Source organism: Trematomus bernacchii, unplaced genomic scaffold (genome assembly GCF_902827165.1).
Source record: "Trematomus bernacchii unplaced genomic scaffold, fTreBer1.1, whole genome shotgun sequence".
NCBI classification, from domain to species: domain Eukaryota; kingdom Metazoa; phylum Chordata; class Actinopteri; order Perciformes; family Nototheniidae; genus Trematomus; species Trematomus bernacchii.
This window is the reverse complement of record NW_022987366.1, coordinates 20,547-35,175: the sequence shown is the minus strand read 5'-3', so window position 1 is coordinate 35,175 and position 14,629 is coordinate 20,547. Positions and strand designations below refer to the sequence as shown.

Here is a 14,629-nt window from a genome sequence, read left to right as displayed (position 1 = left end):
ACAGCGCCGCTGGAGGTCTTCGAGGGCAGCGCCGTGCTGCTCTGCTCCGTCGTGGGTCAGTGGAGCAGCTTTACATCTCTTTATTCATCTTATTAATAAGTCCCGCCCCCTGTCAGAAGGCATGCTATTGGAGCAAAGGACTCTCCTTCTTTATTGAACTATATGTAATAAGTCCCGCCTCCTCTCTGCAGGCATGCTGCTGGAGCAGTTTGCGGCGCAGGGTCCTGCTCTGCAGCTCTTGGACTCCTCTCAGCACCACTGGGTGTTCCTGATGAACTGGCAGCACAGCACCATGTACCTGTTCTTCTCTCTGTGGGCCGCCGTGTCTCTGATCGTCCAGAGCAGCGAGGCGGCGCCGCTCGCTCTGGACCGCCTGATGCTGGCCGTCGCCTTCTTCAACGAGGGTGAGCAGGACCGCTTTAATGTTCATCATCAGATCAGGAGGTCACGATCTGATTTAAAGACCCAACCAACAACTGCGTCACTGACAGTTTAATGGGTGTGTGTGTGTGTGTGTGTGTGTGTGTGTGTGTGTGTGTGTGTGTGTGTGTGTGTGTGTGTGGTGTGTTGTGTGTGTGTGTGTGTGTGTGGTGGTGTGTTGTGTGTGTGTGTGTGGTCAGGCTTCCTGTTCCTGTACCACCTTCACGGCCGCTCTCCTCTGGACGTCCACCTCCACCAGCTGCTGCTCTTCTGTGTGTTCGGCCTGGCTCTGCTCTGCTTCCTGGAGGTCTTCCAGAGAGGGAACCTGGTCCTGGAGCTGCTGCGCTGCACACTGACGCTGCTGCAGGGGAGCTGGTTCTGGCAGGTAACACACACACACACACACACACACACACACACACACACACACACCACAAACACACACACACCACCACACAACCACACACCACACACACAGCACACACACACACACAACACACCACACACACACACTCACACACACACACACCACACCACACACACACACAACACACACACACACTCACACACACCACACACACGACACACACACACACACACACACGACACACAGCACACACACACCACACACACACACACACACACACACGCACACACTCACACACACACACACAACACACACACACCACACTCACACCACCACACACACACACACACACACACACACACACACACACACACACACACACACACACACACACATATCTACGTGTATGTATATGCATATCGAGAGTAACTAAGTACATTTACTCAAGTATTTGAGTAACATTTTCAGGGTACTTTACTAAACCAGTGTTATTGTTATTACATTTCTTTGTGCAAGCTATTTTTCTGAACATTTATAAGTTATACTTTAAAAAAGTGGTAGGGACATGTCCATGCTGAACAACATATCGGCAGTCACACCGTCTGTCATTTCTGTTTCTTTTGTTGAATGTAACAGCATCACACGAGTGTTTTGTTCATGATGAACCTCCTGTCTGCAGATCGGCTTCGTGCTGTACTCCCCCCACGGGCAGGTCTGGGATCAGTCGGATCACAACAACGTGATGTTCGTCACCATGTGCTTCTCCTGGCACCTCGCCGTCGCCATGGTTACCGTCAGCGGGATCTACGCCGCCGTCACCTGGTGAGGCAACGCTGCAAAATAAATATATTAAAGGGGACCTATCATGCAAAATGCACTTGTGTACGTCTTTTCTACATGAATATGTGTCCCCGGTGTTCCAGGGAACTCACCAAGTGTCAGAAAACACAACCCTCTCTATTTTCCTCCATACCCAAATCTCTAAAAAAGGGGCTGCAACGGATCTGATAAAAACTGATCCAGATTTGGATGTTTGATGCGCCGGTGAAGATGGCCGCATCGTCTTCGTGCTCCTCTCCAACTTTGCCCATTTTCGTATTTTGTACATATTTCTTTTACTTTTGCCGTTTTACTTTTAACATGGTTCGCAACATGCTAGCCGACCGCACCTACTCTGCCATACAATATAGCAGAGAGGAACTTCTCCAATTGCGAAACTTCGTGGACAATATTAACCCTCCGACAGACAATGGAGATTCACCATGGCTACCTGTTGCTGTTCTACCTGAGAGACGCAAGAAAGAAGACAAAGCGAGGATGCCGGGCCGGGTTGCTGGTCAGACTAAGAAAACGTGAGAATCGGCCCCCCTCTTCCGAGTATTCTTCTGGCTAATGTTCAATCCATTGAAAATAAGCTAGATGAACTCAGAAGCCGGATTGCTTTTCAACGGGACATTAAGAACTGTAACGTGTTAATTCTCACTGAGACTTGGCTCAAACCCCGCTATCCCGGACTCCGCTATTGTCCCTGACGGATTCTCTATTTTCGTCAGGACCGGACTGCAAACTCGGGGAAAAGTAAGGGAGGCGGTGTGTGTGTAATGACTAACAACAACTGGTGCTCAGATGTGAAGATTATTTCATCGGACTGTTCCGCACAGCTAGAGCACCTCATGATCTCATGTCGGGCCTTCCATCTGCCGAGGGAATTCACATCTGTTGTGATAACAGCAGTGTATATCCCGCCGCAGCCACTCGCCGACAACAACACGGCACTCGATCAGCTGTTTGGGTTTATTGATAAAACCGAGACTTCACGGCCAGATGCGGCGTTCGTTGTGGCCGGAGATTTCAACACCGCCAACATGAAGAAGGTTTTGCCAAAATATTTACCAACACATCAACTTCCCGACGCGCGGGGGAAACATACTGGACCATGTTTATTCCCCTTTCCGGAATGGATATAAGGCTCTCCCTCGCCCTCCCTTCGGCAAATCAGACCATATCTCACTACTGTTGTTGCCTGCTTACAAGCAGAAACTTAAAAGGGACAGACCGATAACAAGGACAGTACAACGATGGAGCGAGGAGTCAGATTCAGCACTGCAGGATTGCTTTGCATCCACGGATTGGAGTGTGTTTGAGGACAATAACATCAACACACACACGGACACTGTCATCTGCTACATTGGGAAATGCATCGATGACGTGGTACCGAAGGTTTCTGTACGGACATTCCCAAATCAAAAGCCCTGGGTAAACGGGTGGGGGGGCGCGGCAAACTGAAAGCGCGCACTCTCGCGCACACAGCGGGAGATTTGGAGGAGTACAGGAAGTCTAGGTATGATCTCCGGAGAGCAATAAAAAATGCAAAGAGACAGTACAAAGAGAAGGTGGAATCTGACTTCAAAGGCTGTAACACTAGGAATATGTGGGCGGGACTAAGGACAATGACTGACTACAAAGGAGCAGCGGGGGGTGCTGCGGGAGTGTCTTGCGTGCGCATCTCTCCCAGATGAGCTAAACAGTTTTTTTGCACGCTTTGAGAGCAGCCAGGCTGTGGAGGTACAGAGGGACCAGGAGCTACACTGCCCTTTTGTTTTAAATAGGGCAGATGTGTGTAAATCCTTTAAAAGGGTTAACCCACACAAGGCTCCTGGACCTGATGGCATCCCTGGCCGTGTTCTCAGGGTGTGTGCAGTTCAGCTGGCAGAGGTGTTCACAGACATCTTCAACAGGTCCCTGCTGCAGTCTGTAGTCCCCACATGTCTTAAACACTCCACCATCATTCCTGTCCCCAAAAGACAATCATCACCTGCCCCAACGACTACCGCCAGTAGCACTCACCTCCATCATAATGAAGTGCTTTGAGCGGTTAGTCAAATTATTCATCACCTCCTCCCTCCCTGAATCTCTGGACCCCCTGCAGTTTGCCTACAGAGCAAACAGGTCCACAGACGACGCCATAGCCCTCACCCTCCACACTGCCCTCTCACACCTGGACCCGAAGAAACAGGAACACATATGTGAGAATGCTGTTCATTGACTACAGTTCAGCATTCAACACCATTGTGCCCTCCAAGCTGGCCATCAAGCTCAGAGACCTCGGGCTCAACAGCGCCCTCTGCGACTGGATCCTGAACTTCCTGACGGGCAGACCCCAGCAGTGCGGGTGGGAAACATCACATCCTCCACCCTGATTCTTAACACCGGCGCCCCTCAAGGCTGCGTGCTCAGCCCTCTCCTCTACTCCCTGTTCACCCACGACCTGCGTGGCCACACACAGCTCCAACACCATCGTGAAGTTTGCTGATGACACGACCGTCATCGGCCAGATCACAGACGATGACGAGACGGCGTACAGAGAGGAGGTCGAAAACCTGACATCTTGGTGCCAGGATAACAACCTCCATCTCAACATCAGCAAAACAAAGGAGCTGATTGTGGACTACAGGAAGCAGCAGGGAGAGGGACACGCCCCCATCGCCATCAATGGGACTACGGTGGAGAGAGTCAAAAGCTTCAGGTTCCTTGGGGTCCACATCACTGAGGACCTGACATGGTCTCTTCACACCACCACCATCACCAAGAAAGCTCGACAGCGGCTCTTCTTCCTCCGCAGGCTGAGGAGGTTCAAAATGGATTCCAGGATACTCTGCAACTTCTACAGGTGCACGATAGAGAGTATCCTCACTGGCAGCATGACGGCCTGGTACGGCAGCTGCACCGACCTCGATCGTAAGGCTTACAGAGGGTGGTGAAAACTGCACAGCACATCACCAGGACGGAGCTGCCATCCATGGAGGACCTTTACTCCCAGCGGCTCAGGAAGAAATCACTACGGATTATCAAAGACCCCCATCACCCCAGCCACAAACTGTTCTTTCTGTTGCCGTCTGGCAGACGTTACCGCAGCATCCGGGCAAGGACAAGAAGATTCGGAGACAGTTTCTTCCCGCGGGCAGTGAGACTGTTAAACAATTGAACTGTTGAAACAACATCAAACATTCAACTGCTACTCAGTAGTATGTATCTAATACCTAATATATATATATCATTCCAATAACTTGTATATAGACTCATACTGCACTATTCCACATCATAACTTTATTTCATTTTTATAACTATTATTATTTTTGTATTGCTCTTGCTCTTATTGTTATTATGTTATGTTATTATGTTGCATTGTTGGAGAAGCCTGTGACATAAGATTTTCAACTGCATAATTACTCTGTAGCTATGTCAGATTGACAATAAAGAACCTTGAACCTTGAACCTTGAACACTGTCCTGACGTCAGGACGGTGGCGCTACGGCTATTGGGCCAACTCCACCAATCAGGAGGAGACAGCCACGGCCATTGCCGTTCCAAAGCGCTGGAGACGCTGTAGTACATATGCCAGGCCTGTAGGTGGTGCTGTTCTCACTGAATCTGCCCTTGCAGAGCAAAATGAGGCATGGCTAAAATGCATGATCTGTTTGGTATTTTGAAAAATATATATATATGCCTTATATAGGTATGGTCCTACACTATATTATTATAATATAGCATGATAGGTCCACTTTAATGATTGAATATCTACTTTATTATGATATAAAACCTGAAAGTCTCCAGACTTGAGAGGCTGGAGACTGATTTGATCAATTCATCAATTATCATAAAGAAATGTTATTATTTACTGTCAGTTGACAGATTTCGTTATTTTTTATGTTTTCAATGTTTCCTCTACAGTTTAGTGCGCTACAGATGAGCGCAATTTATTATTATTTATATATATTTTTTATATATAAGAAAATCAGTAATTCCAATATTTTAAAACTGCTTTTTCTGAAATCTTTACAAACATCATTATTTTTATGTGAATTCTCAATTATTTTTTTTGCAGACTTAGTTGTTATTTTGACAGATATTTCTGTGTTATCTCTGCAGTGTGGTTCTCTACAGATGAGAAACATTTATTAAATATATATATATTTAAAATAAATTAAATACAATGTGACAAAAAAAATAAAAATCAGCAAATTCTAATATTTTAAAACGTATTGTTTTCTTACAAATCTTCATTATTTTCTGTCAATTGTCTATTTTTTGCAGACTAAGTTATTTTTGACTGTTTTCCATGTTTTTCCTGCAGTGTGGTTCTCTCAGGATGAGAACAATGTACATGAATAACTTATATAATTTTTTTAAAAAAATATATTCAATATAATGTGATAAAAAACATTGAAAATCACAAAATGTCAAATTATAAAACTGCTTTTTATGACATTTTTGCACAGAAATCATCACAATTTTCTGTATTTTTGACAGTTTGTTCTCTGTTTCCTCTGCAGTGTGGTTCGCTCGCGGCTCAGACGGACTCCTCCGATGGAGATGGGTCTCCTGAAGCCTCGAGACCGAGAGCCGGAGTCTGAGGACGAGATCTTATAGACCAGATCCTATAAAGACGAGATCTTATAGACGAGATCTTATAGACGAGATCTTATAGACGAGATCTTGAAAAGACGAGATCTTGAAAAGACCAGATCCTATAAAGACCAGATCCTATAAAGACGAGATCTTGAAAAGACGAGATCTTATAGACGAGATCCTATAAAGACGAGATCTTAAAGACGAGATCTTGAAAAGACTGTCAGAGTTTATGGATCGTATCTCATAAAGAGGACTGTCGTTATGTATAAATCAGAATTCAATCAGGGATGTTTCCAGCAGCGCTACGATGGAAACACAGCGGAGGAAATATATCTCCTCCTCTGACGCCTCAGTGTTCATCGCTATTTATTTCTCCGTGGCTTCACACACTCTGTTCCTTATCAGTGATGATTTGCACACACATTTGAACATGAACTCATGTAAGGGAAGCTTTTCATGGATCTTCATCCTGTCCTCTATCGCCATCTTGTGTCTTTGTGTCGAACCCGAATGCCAAAAAATAAGGTTTGTATTCAATTGTTTTAAATCTTGCTCTTTGATGTTATTAAAGACTATATTCCTACTGTTTCCATGCATGTGTTTTTTAGGTTTAAGGGTATATAAAACATGCTTTAATGTGCACAAATCATTTCTGACATTTAGCAAATTGTTGAAATTCTATAGATACAAACAAATAAGCAATCAATAGAAAATAATAATACAAGATAAACCAAACAAGAAGCAGAAAACATGACTATTTAACTAAATATCTGATATTTAAAAAAAACGAAACAATATGTTTAAGCCATGGCAACAAAGATAGTCTGTGTGAAAGAAGATGTATCACTCTGTTCTTAAAAATGTGGCCATATTTCTCCTAAAACAAATATAAAAATGTAAAAAAAAATATATATATATAATAATACATTAATAATAAATCAATAATAAAAAGAAATAATATATAATAATAATAATACATGAATAATAAAAAATTAATACATAATAAATATTAAATAATAAATAAACATTACATAATACATAAATAATCATTAATACATAAATAAAATGAATTTAAATGATAAATAATTTTGTGAAAAACAAAAAACATGGTCATAAAATGTAAATAATTATACATGAGTGATCAGTATGTTAAAATGCAGGTATAGTATAAATATCTATAAAATAATAATAGTTAGAATTAGAAAAAACAAAATAAACATTTAAATAAATAGATAATAATAATAATCATTTAGATATTTATAGCGTCTTTCAAGAAACGTTACAATGGAGATAGAATACATAAGTAATAATAATCACACAGACACACAGGTTGAAAAACAGGTAACAGATCTTGATTTGCTGTCAGCCCCCATTCCGGTGGATGTAAAACAGGTCAGAGTGAGACCTCCTCCTCTCAGCTGTGATTCACCTGTAGCCTCCACCTTCAGGTGAGGAGATACCTGCCATCCACAGATTTGAGGAGACTTTCCCTCGCTTCAGGAAACAGACTTAGTTCAGAGGTTTAGACTTTAGATTTTAGAGGGTCTCGTGATGGATAAACTGAAGTCTGTGCTGAGTGGAGAGGAGGCGCGACGAGATGACAGGACGGTGCTGGAGGTACACACACACACACACACACACACACACACACACACACACACACACACACACACACACACACACACACACACACACACACACACACACACACACACACACACACACACACCACACACACACACAACACACACACACTCTCTCAAACACTCTCCTGTAGAGTTGAATATGATGTTTTAAGTGTAATCTCTAAATTCCCACAGACCGTGAATGAGGCCTCCACGCTGGGATGGGGGACTCGTGTTAAAGGGTTCATCGCGTGCTTTGTGGTCGGGGGGGTGTGCACGCTGCTGGTGAGATTATAACTATATTTAAATATGAATAATGTGTGTGTTAGTGTGAGTGTGTGTGTTAGTGTGTGTGTGTTAGTGTGTGTGTTAGTGTGTGTGTGTTAGTGTGTGTGTTAGTGTGTGTGTGGCTCCAGGAAGAAGGAGCAGCTGGTCTGGTTCTTCCTGCTCTGAGGAATGCTGCAGATCAGCCTCAGAGGGAGAGTCATCACATGCTAATGATGACACATGTTTTAAGAAGTGCTGCTTTGGTAGTTTCATGTCTCTTAGCGCCTTTCAAGGGACCCAAGGCCGCTTTACATGGTCAACAAACAAACAAACAAACAAACAAACAAACAAACAAAAGGGGCAAATTGTTGTGTCTTTTATGGTCATGTTGTGTCTCTTTGTTGTTGTTGTTGTCTCTATCGTTACTTTGTGTCTCACTGGTAATAGTCCGTCTCTCACTTCCTTCGGGTGTTTTGGGGTTATATTGTGTCTCCAATGATTTGTTTTATGTGTCGTTTTGTTTTGGGTGTTTTATGTTAATTCTGCTCACTTTAATCTCGCTGGAGTTATTTTGTGTCATTCTTATTCAGTTTACTTTTGTAGCTTCTGATTGAACCTTGTTGTGGTTATCTTGTGTCTGTCTTTGTTGCCATGTGCCTCTTTGTTGTTTTTGGTTTCTCTTTTGCATTTATCTTTTTTCTCGTTATGTTGTGTCTTTTTGTTTTGATCTCTTTGTAGTCCTTGAGTCTCTTCCTGGTTGCTGCCTCTCTTTCTGTTGAGCAGGTAGAGGTCCTGACGCACTCATCCATCCTGCCTTTCAAGTGTGTGTGTGTGTGTGTGTGTGTGTGTGTGTGTGTGTGTGTGTGTGTGTGTGTGTGTGTGTGTGTGTGTGTGTGTGTGTGTGTGTGTGTGTGTGTGTGTGTGTGTGTGTGTGTGTGTGTGTGGGTGTGGTGTGTGTGTGTGTGTGGTGTGTGTGTGTGGTGTAGTGTGTGTGTGTAGTGTGTGTGTGTGATGTGTGGTGTGTGTGTGTGTGTGTGTGTGATGTGTGTGTGTTGTGTGTGTTGTGTGGTGTGTGTGGTGTTGTGTGATGTGTGTGTGTGTGTGTGTGTGTGTGTGTGTGTGTGTGTGTGTGTGTGCCGCTGTGTGTGTGTGTGACACTGTGTTGCTGTGTGTGTGAACCACTGTGTTGTGTTGCTGTGTGTGTGTGTGCCGCTGTGTGTGTGTGACACTGTGTTGCTGTGTGTGTGAACCGCTGTGTGTGTGTGTGTTTAACCGCTGTGTGTGTGTGTGTGTTTTAACCACTGTGTTGCTGTGTGTGTGTGTGTGTTTTAACCGCTGTGTGTGTGTTTTAACCGCTGTGTTGCTGTGTGTGTGTGTGTTTTAACCGCTGTGTGTGTGTGTGTTTAACCGCTGTGTGTGTGTTTTAACCACTGTGTTGCTGTGTGTGTGTGTGTTTTAACCACTGTGTTGCTGTGTGTGTGTGTGTGTGTTAACCACTGTGTTGCTGTGTGTGTTGCAGGGAGTGTGTGTGCTCTTCATCCCAAAGATCGGCATCACCCTCTTCATCGTTTTTTACACTTTAGGAAACATCTGTACTCTGGGCAGGTCAGTGTCTGCACATCTGCACGCTCCACACACACATTTAAATCAAGTAAAAGTATTAATACCACAGTGTACAAATACTGCATTACAATCAAAGTCCTGCTTTACTAAATACAGGAGTATTAGCATCAATATTAAAGTACAGTATTCAAAGTAAAAACACTCTAATGATCCATATATTGATCCATTTATGTAAGCAGCATGTTAGTATTGTCTCGTTTTGCCTGTCAAATCTTGACCTAAATCCATATCTATGTGGTAAAAAGTACAATATTTACAATATATGTCGTGGAGTTGAGTATCAGAAAATGGAAATAGTCAAGTATAAGTACCTCAAAATCATACTTCAGTTACCTCAATTATAAAGGTATAATATGCACGTTGAATGAGGATTATCAGAGTATTATTTCTGTATTTCTAATGTTCAGATATTCTTGTGTTTCAGCACCATGTTTCTGATGGGTCCGATGAGGCAGCTGAAGAAGATGTGTGATAAGACCCGGGCGCTGGCCACCACCCTCATGATCGTACGTATGGCTGACCCTCCAGGATCAAACGCTAAGTGTGAGTTCATAAAGAACATGTGATGATGATGTGTCTTCATGTTGTCCTCTGTAGACGTGCCTGGTGCTGACTCTCTGCGCCGCCTTCTGGGTGAGTTCTATTGACGATGGCTTAAAATAAAACATTTAGTTAACATATAAATATATATATATTAATTTATTTCTCTGTTGTTTTATTAGATATTAGCAGAAAATAATATTTATATTTTTTTATGTTTGTTTGTTTACACATTTATAAAAAAATAATACAAATAAACAAAAAAAGTATATATTTTTCCCTTATTTCTTTTCTGTTTGATAAAAAAAAAAAAAAAAACATATATTTGTTTATGTATTTCTATTTATTTCATTTATGTACTTTTTATTTAATTTAAATGTATGCATTTATTTATATCTGCATATTTTCTTTCATGTATAGATTTACTTCCTAAAAGACTATTTTTCACTAAAGACCATTTTCTGCAGTGATAATGTGTAATGTTGTTAAATGCATGTTCCGCTGTATATTGTCTTATATATCAAAGTATTCATTATGAAGTCTTATCTCTTATTTTCTCTCAGTGGAAGAACTTCGGCCTCGCTCTGTTATTCGTCATCCTGCAGATCCTGTCGTTCGCCTGGTGAGTCTCCACTTCTCCATTTCTCCATTTTACACTTGAATTACTTTGAATTTCTTTGAATTTCTGACATCAAATGACCTTCTCTCTGCAGGTACAGTCTGTCCTACATCCCGTTTGTCAGGTGAGGTTTTTAAACTGAACATTTACTCATATCAGCTGCTTTAAGGTCCAGAAACAAGATGCATGTGATTGATTGTGTGTGATTGATTGTGTGTGATTGATTGTGTGATTGATTGTGTGATTGATTGTGTGTGATTGATTGTGTGTGATGTGCTCTGCAGGGAGGCGATCCTGAAGCTGGTGTCTGTGTGTATAAAGTGAGGATCGGTCTCTGACTGAAGACCCTCCCCTGATTTGATCTCCAAACATGTGTCTTTTATTAGTTTCTTTCTGTGAGATGATTATTGTTTGGGTACGTATTGATTACTTTACCAATGTTACGACTGTATGCTTGATTTGTAAATGTGTAAATATTTATAATAAATAAAGCTTTTAATTGTTTTGTAAATAAACACAGCCTCGTTACTGCTTTTACCAGAGAGGTCAAAAGTACACATCCTTTCCTCAAGTAGAAGTACAGATACTCGTGTTTAAAAGTACTCTGGTGAAAGTAGAAGTACTGACTAAACTTCTTTACTCAAGTCAAAGTAAAGAGGCTTTGAAATGTACTTCAGTAAAAAGTACCCATAACTAGCAGCTGTTTTAAAGAGTACCTGACCTCCCTTTATATTAATAGAACAATAATGTCATTGTTAGATAATGAATGTTTCCATGCTGAACAACGGCAACATGACAACGTTTTCATTGGTCCCTCTTCTTTAGAGAAGACCAGGAAATGGATGGATACACGGATCGTGTTCAAATCAATAGGCACGCAATGACTCTAAATAATAATGATCACGCCACCAAACACACATTCAAACTAAAGGAACCAGCCTGTTTGGGAAATGTAAGAAGTAGAAAGTACAGGTATTTGGGTTCAACATGTGAGAAGTAGAAAGTACAGGTATTTGTGTTCAACATGTAAGAAGTAGAAAGTACAGGTATTTGTGTTCAACATGTAAGAAGTAGAAAGTACAGGTATTTGTGTTCAACATGTAAGAAGTAGAAAGTACAGGTATTTGTGTTCAACATGTGAGAAGTAGAAAGTACAGGTATTTGGGTTCAACATGTAAGAAGTAGAAAGTACAGGTATTTGAGTTCAACATGTAAGAAGTAGAAAGTACAGGTATTTGTGTTCAACATGTAAGAAGTAGAAAGTTCAGGTATTTGAGTTCAACATGTAAGAAGTAGAAAGTACAGGTATTTGGGTTCAACATGTAAGAAGTAGAAAGTACAGGTATTTGGGTTCAACATGTAAGAAGTAGAAAGTACAGGTATTTGGGTTCAACATGTAAGAAGTAGAAAGTACAGGTATTTGGGTTCAACATGTAAGAAGTAGAAAGTACAGGTATTTGGGTTCAACATGTAAGAAGTAGAAAGTACAGGTATTTGTGTTCAACATGTAAGAAGTAGAAAGTACAGGTATTTGTGTTCAACATGTAAGAAGTAGAAAGTACAGGTATTTGGGTTCAACATGTAAGAAGTAGAAAGTACAAGTATTTGTGTTCAACATGTAAGAAGTAGAAAGTACAGGTATTTGGGTTCAACATGTGAGAAGTAGAAAGTACAGGTATTTGTGTTCAACATGTAAGAAGTAGAAAGTACAGGTATTTGTGTTCAACATGTAAGAAGTAGAAAGTACAGGTATTTGTGTTCAACATGTAAGAAGTAGAAAGTACAGGTATTTGTGTTCAACAAGTAAGAAGTAGAAAGTACAGGTATTTGGGTTCAACATGTAAGAAGTAGAAAGTACAGGTATTTGTGTTCAAAATGTAAGAAGTAGAAAGTACAGGTATTTGTGTTCAACATGTAAGAAGTAGAAAGTACAGGTATTTGTGTTCAACATGTAAGAAGTAGAAAGTACAGGTATTTGTGTTCAACATGTAAGAAGTAGAAAGTACAGGTATTTGTGTTCAACATGTGAGAAGTAGAAAGTACAGGTATTTGTGTTCAACATGTAAGAAGTAGAAAGTACAGGTATTTGGGTTCAACATGTAAGAAGTAGAAAGTACAGGTATTTGTGTTCAACATGTAAGAAGTAGAAAGTACAGGTATTTGTGTTCAACATGTAAGAAGTAGAAAGTACAGGTATTTGTGTTCAACATGTAAGAAGTAGAAAGTACAGGTATTTGTGTTCAACATGTGAGAAGTAGAAAGTACAGGTATTTGGGTTCAACATGTAAGAAGTAGAAAGTACAGGTATTTGAGTTCAACATGTAAGAAGTAGAAAGTACAGGTATTTGTGTTCAACATGTAAGAAGTAGAAAGTTCAGGTATTTGAGTTCAACATGTAAGAAGTAGAAAGTACAGGTATTTGGGTTCAACATGTAAGAAGTAGAAAGTACAGGTATTTGGGTTCAACATGTAAGAAGTAGAAAGTACAGGTATTTGGGTTCAACATGTAAGAAGTAGAAAGTACAGGTATTTGGGTTCAACATGTAAGAAGTAGAAAGTACAGGTATTTGGGTTCAACATGTAAGAAGTAGAAAGTACAGGTATTTGTGTTCAACATGTAAGAAGTAGAAAGTACAGGTATTTGTGTTCAACATGTAAGAAGTAGAAAGTACAGGTATTTGGGTTCAACATGTAAGAAGTAGAAAGTACAAGTATTTGTGTTCAACATGTAAGAAGTAGAAAGTACAGGTATTGGGTTCAACATGTGAGAAGTAGAAAGTACAGGTATTGTGTTCAACATGTAAGAAGTAGAAAGTACAGGTATTTGTGTTCAACATGTAAGAAGTAGAAAGTACAGGTATTTGTGTTCAACATGTGAGAAGTAGAAAGTACAGGTATTTGTGTTCAAAATGTAAGAAGTAGAAAGTACAGGTATTTGTGTTCAACATGTAAGAAGTAGAAAGTACAGGTATTTGTGTTCAACATGTGAGAAGTAGAAAGTACAGGTATTTGTGTTCAACATGTAAGAAGTAGAAAGTACAGGTATTTGGGTTCAACATGTGAGAAGTAGAAAGTACAGGTATTTGTGTTCAAAGTGTAAGAAGTAGAAAGTACAGGTATTTGTGTTCAACATGTAAGAAGTAGAAAGTACAGGTATTTGTGTTCAACATGTGAGAAGTAGAAAGTACAGGTATTTGTGTTCAAAGTGTAAGAAGTAGAAAGTACAGGTATTTGTGTTCAAAATTTAAGAAGTAGAAAGTACAGGTATTTGTGTTCAACATGTAAGAAGTAGAAAGTACAGGTATTTGTGTTCAACATGTAAGAAGTAGAAAGTACAGGTATTTGTGTTCAAAGTGTAAGAAGTAGAAAGTACAGGTATTTGTGTTCAACATGTAAGAAGTAGAAAGTACAGGTATTTGTGTTCAAAGTGTAAGAAGTAGAAAGTACAGGTATTTGTGTTCAACATGTAAGAAGTAGAAAGTACAGGTATTTGTGTTCAACATGTGAGAAGTAGAAAGTACAGGTATTTGTGTTCAACATGTGAGAAGTAGAAAGTACAGGTATTTGTGTTCAAAGTGTAAGAAGTAGAAAGTACAGGTATTTGTGTTCAACATGTAAGAAGTAGAAAGTACAGGTATTTGTGTTCAACATGTAAGAAGTAGAAAGTACAGGTATTTGTGTTCAACATGTAAGAAGTAGAAAGTACAGGTATTTGTGTTCAAAATGTAAGAAGTAGAAAGTACAGGTATTTGTGTT

At 40.6% G+C, this 14,629-nt stretch overlaps 2 protein-coding genes across 2 annotated transcripts; both read left to right on the top strand.

Annotated features, from left to right (window-relative positions):
• Nucleotides 1–15: 15 nt before the first annotated feature.
• On the top strand, nt 16–6,787 carry tmem45a (transmembrane protein 45a; the record flags this gene model as incomplete). The annotated part of the gene is given in 5 exon segments (XM_034132255.1): nt 16–55; nt 192–404; nt 621–805; nt 1,467–1,609; nt 6,121–6,787. Coding segments are annotated over 5 exon segments (678 nt in total), but the record flags the coding sequence as incomplete, so codon positions are not given.
• An 828-nt stretch (nt 6,788–7,615) lies between these two features.
• LOC117483921 (vesicle transport protein SFT2B-like) lies at nt 7,616–11,364 on the top strand. The gene is made up of 8 exons (XM_034132267.1): nt 7,616–7,816; nt 8,020–8,109; nt 9,611–9,696; nt 10,139–10,220; nt 10,312–10,347; nt 10,818–10,876; nt 10,968–10,997; nt 11,158–11,364. Exons 1-8 carry the CDS (start codon nt 7,751–7,753, stop codon nt 11,195–11,197), a joined length of 489 nt encoding a protein of 162 aa, XP_033988158.1. The 5' UTR covers nt 7,616–7,750; the 3' UTR covers nt 11,198–11,364.
• Nucleotides 11,365–14,629: the final 3,265 nt, after the last annotated feature.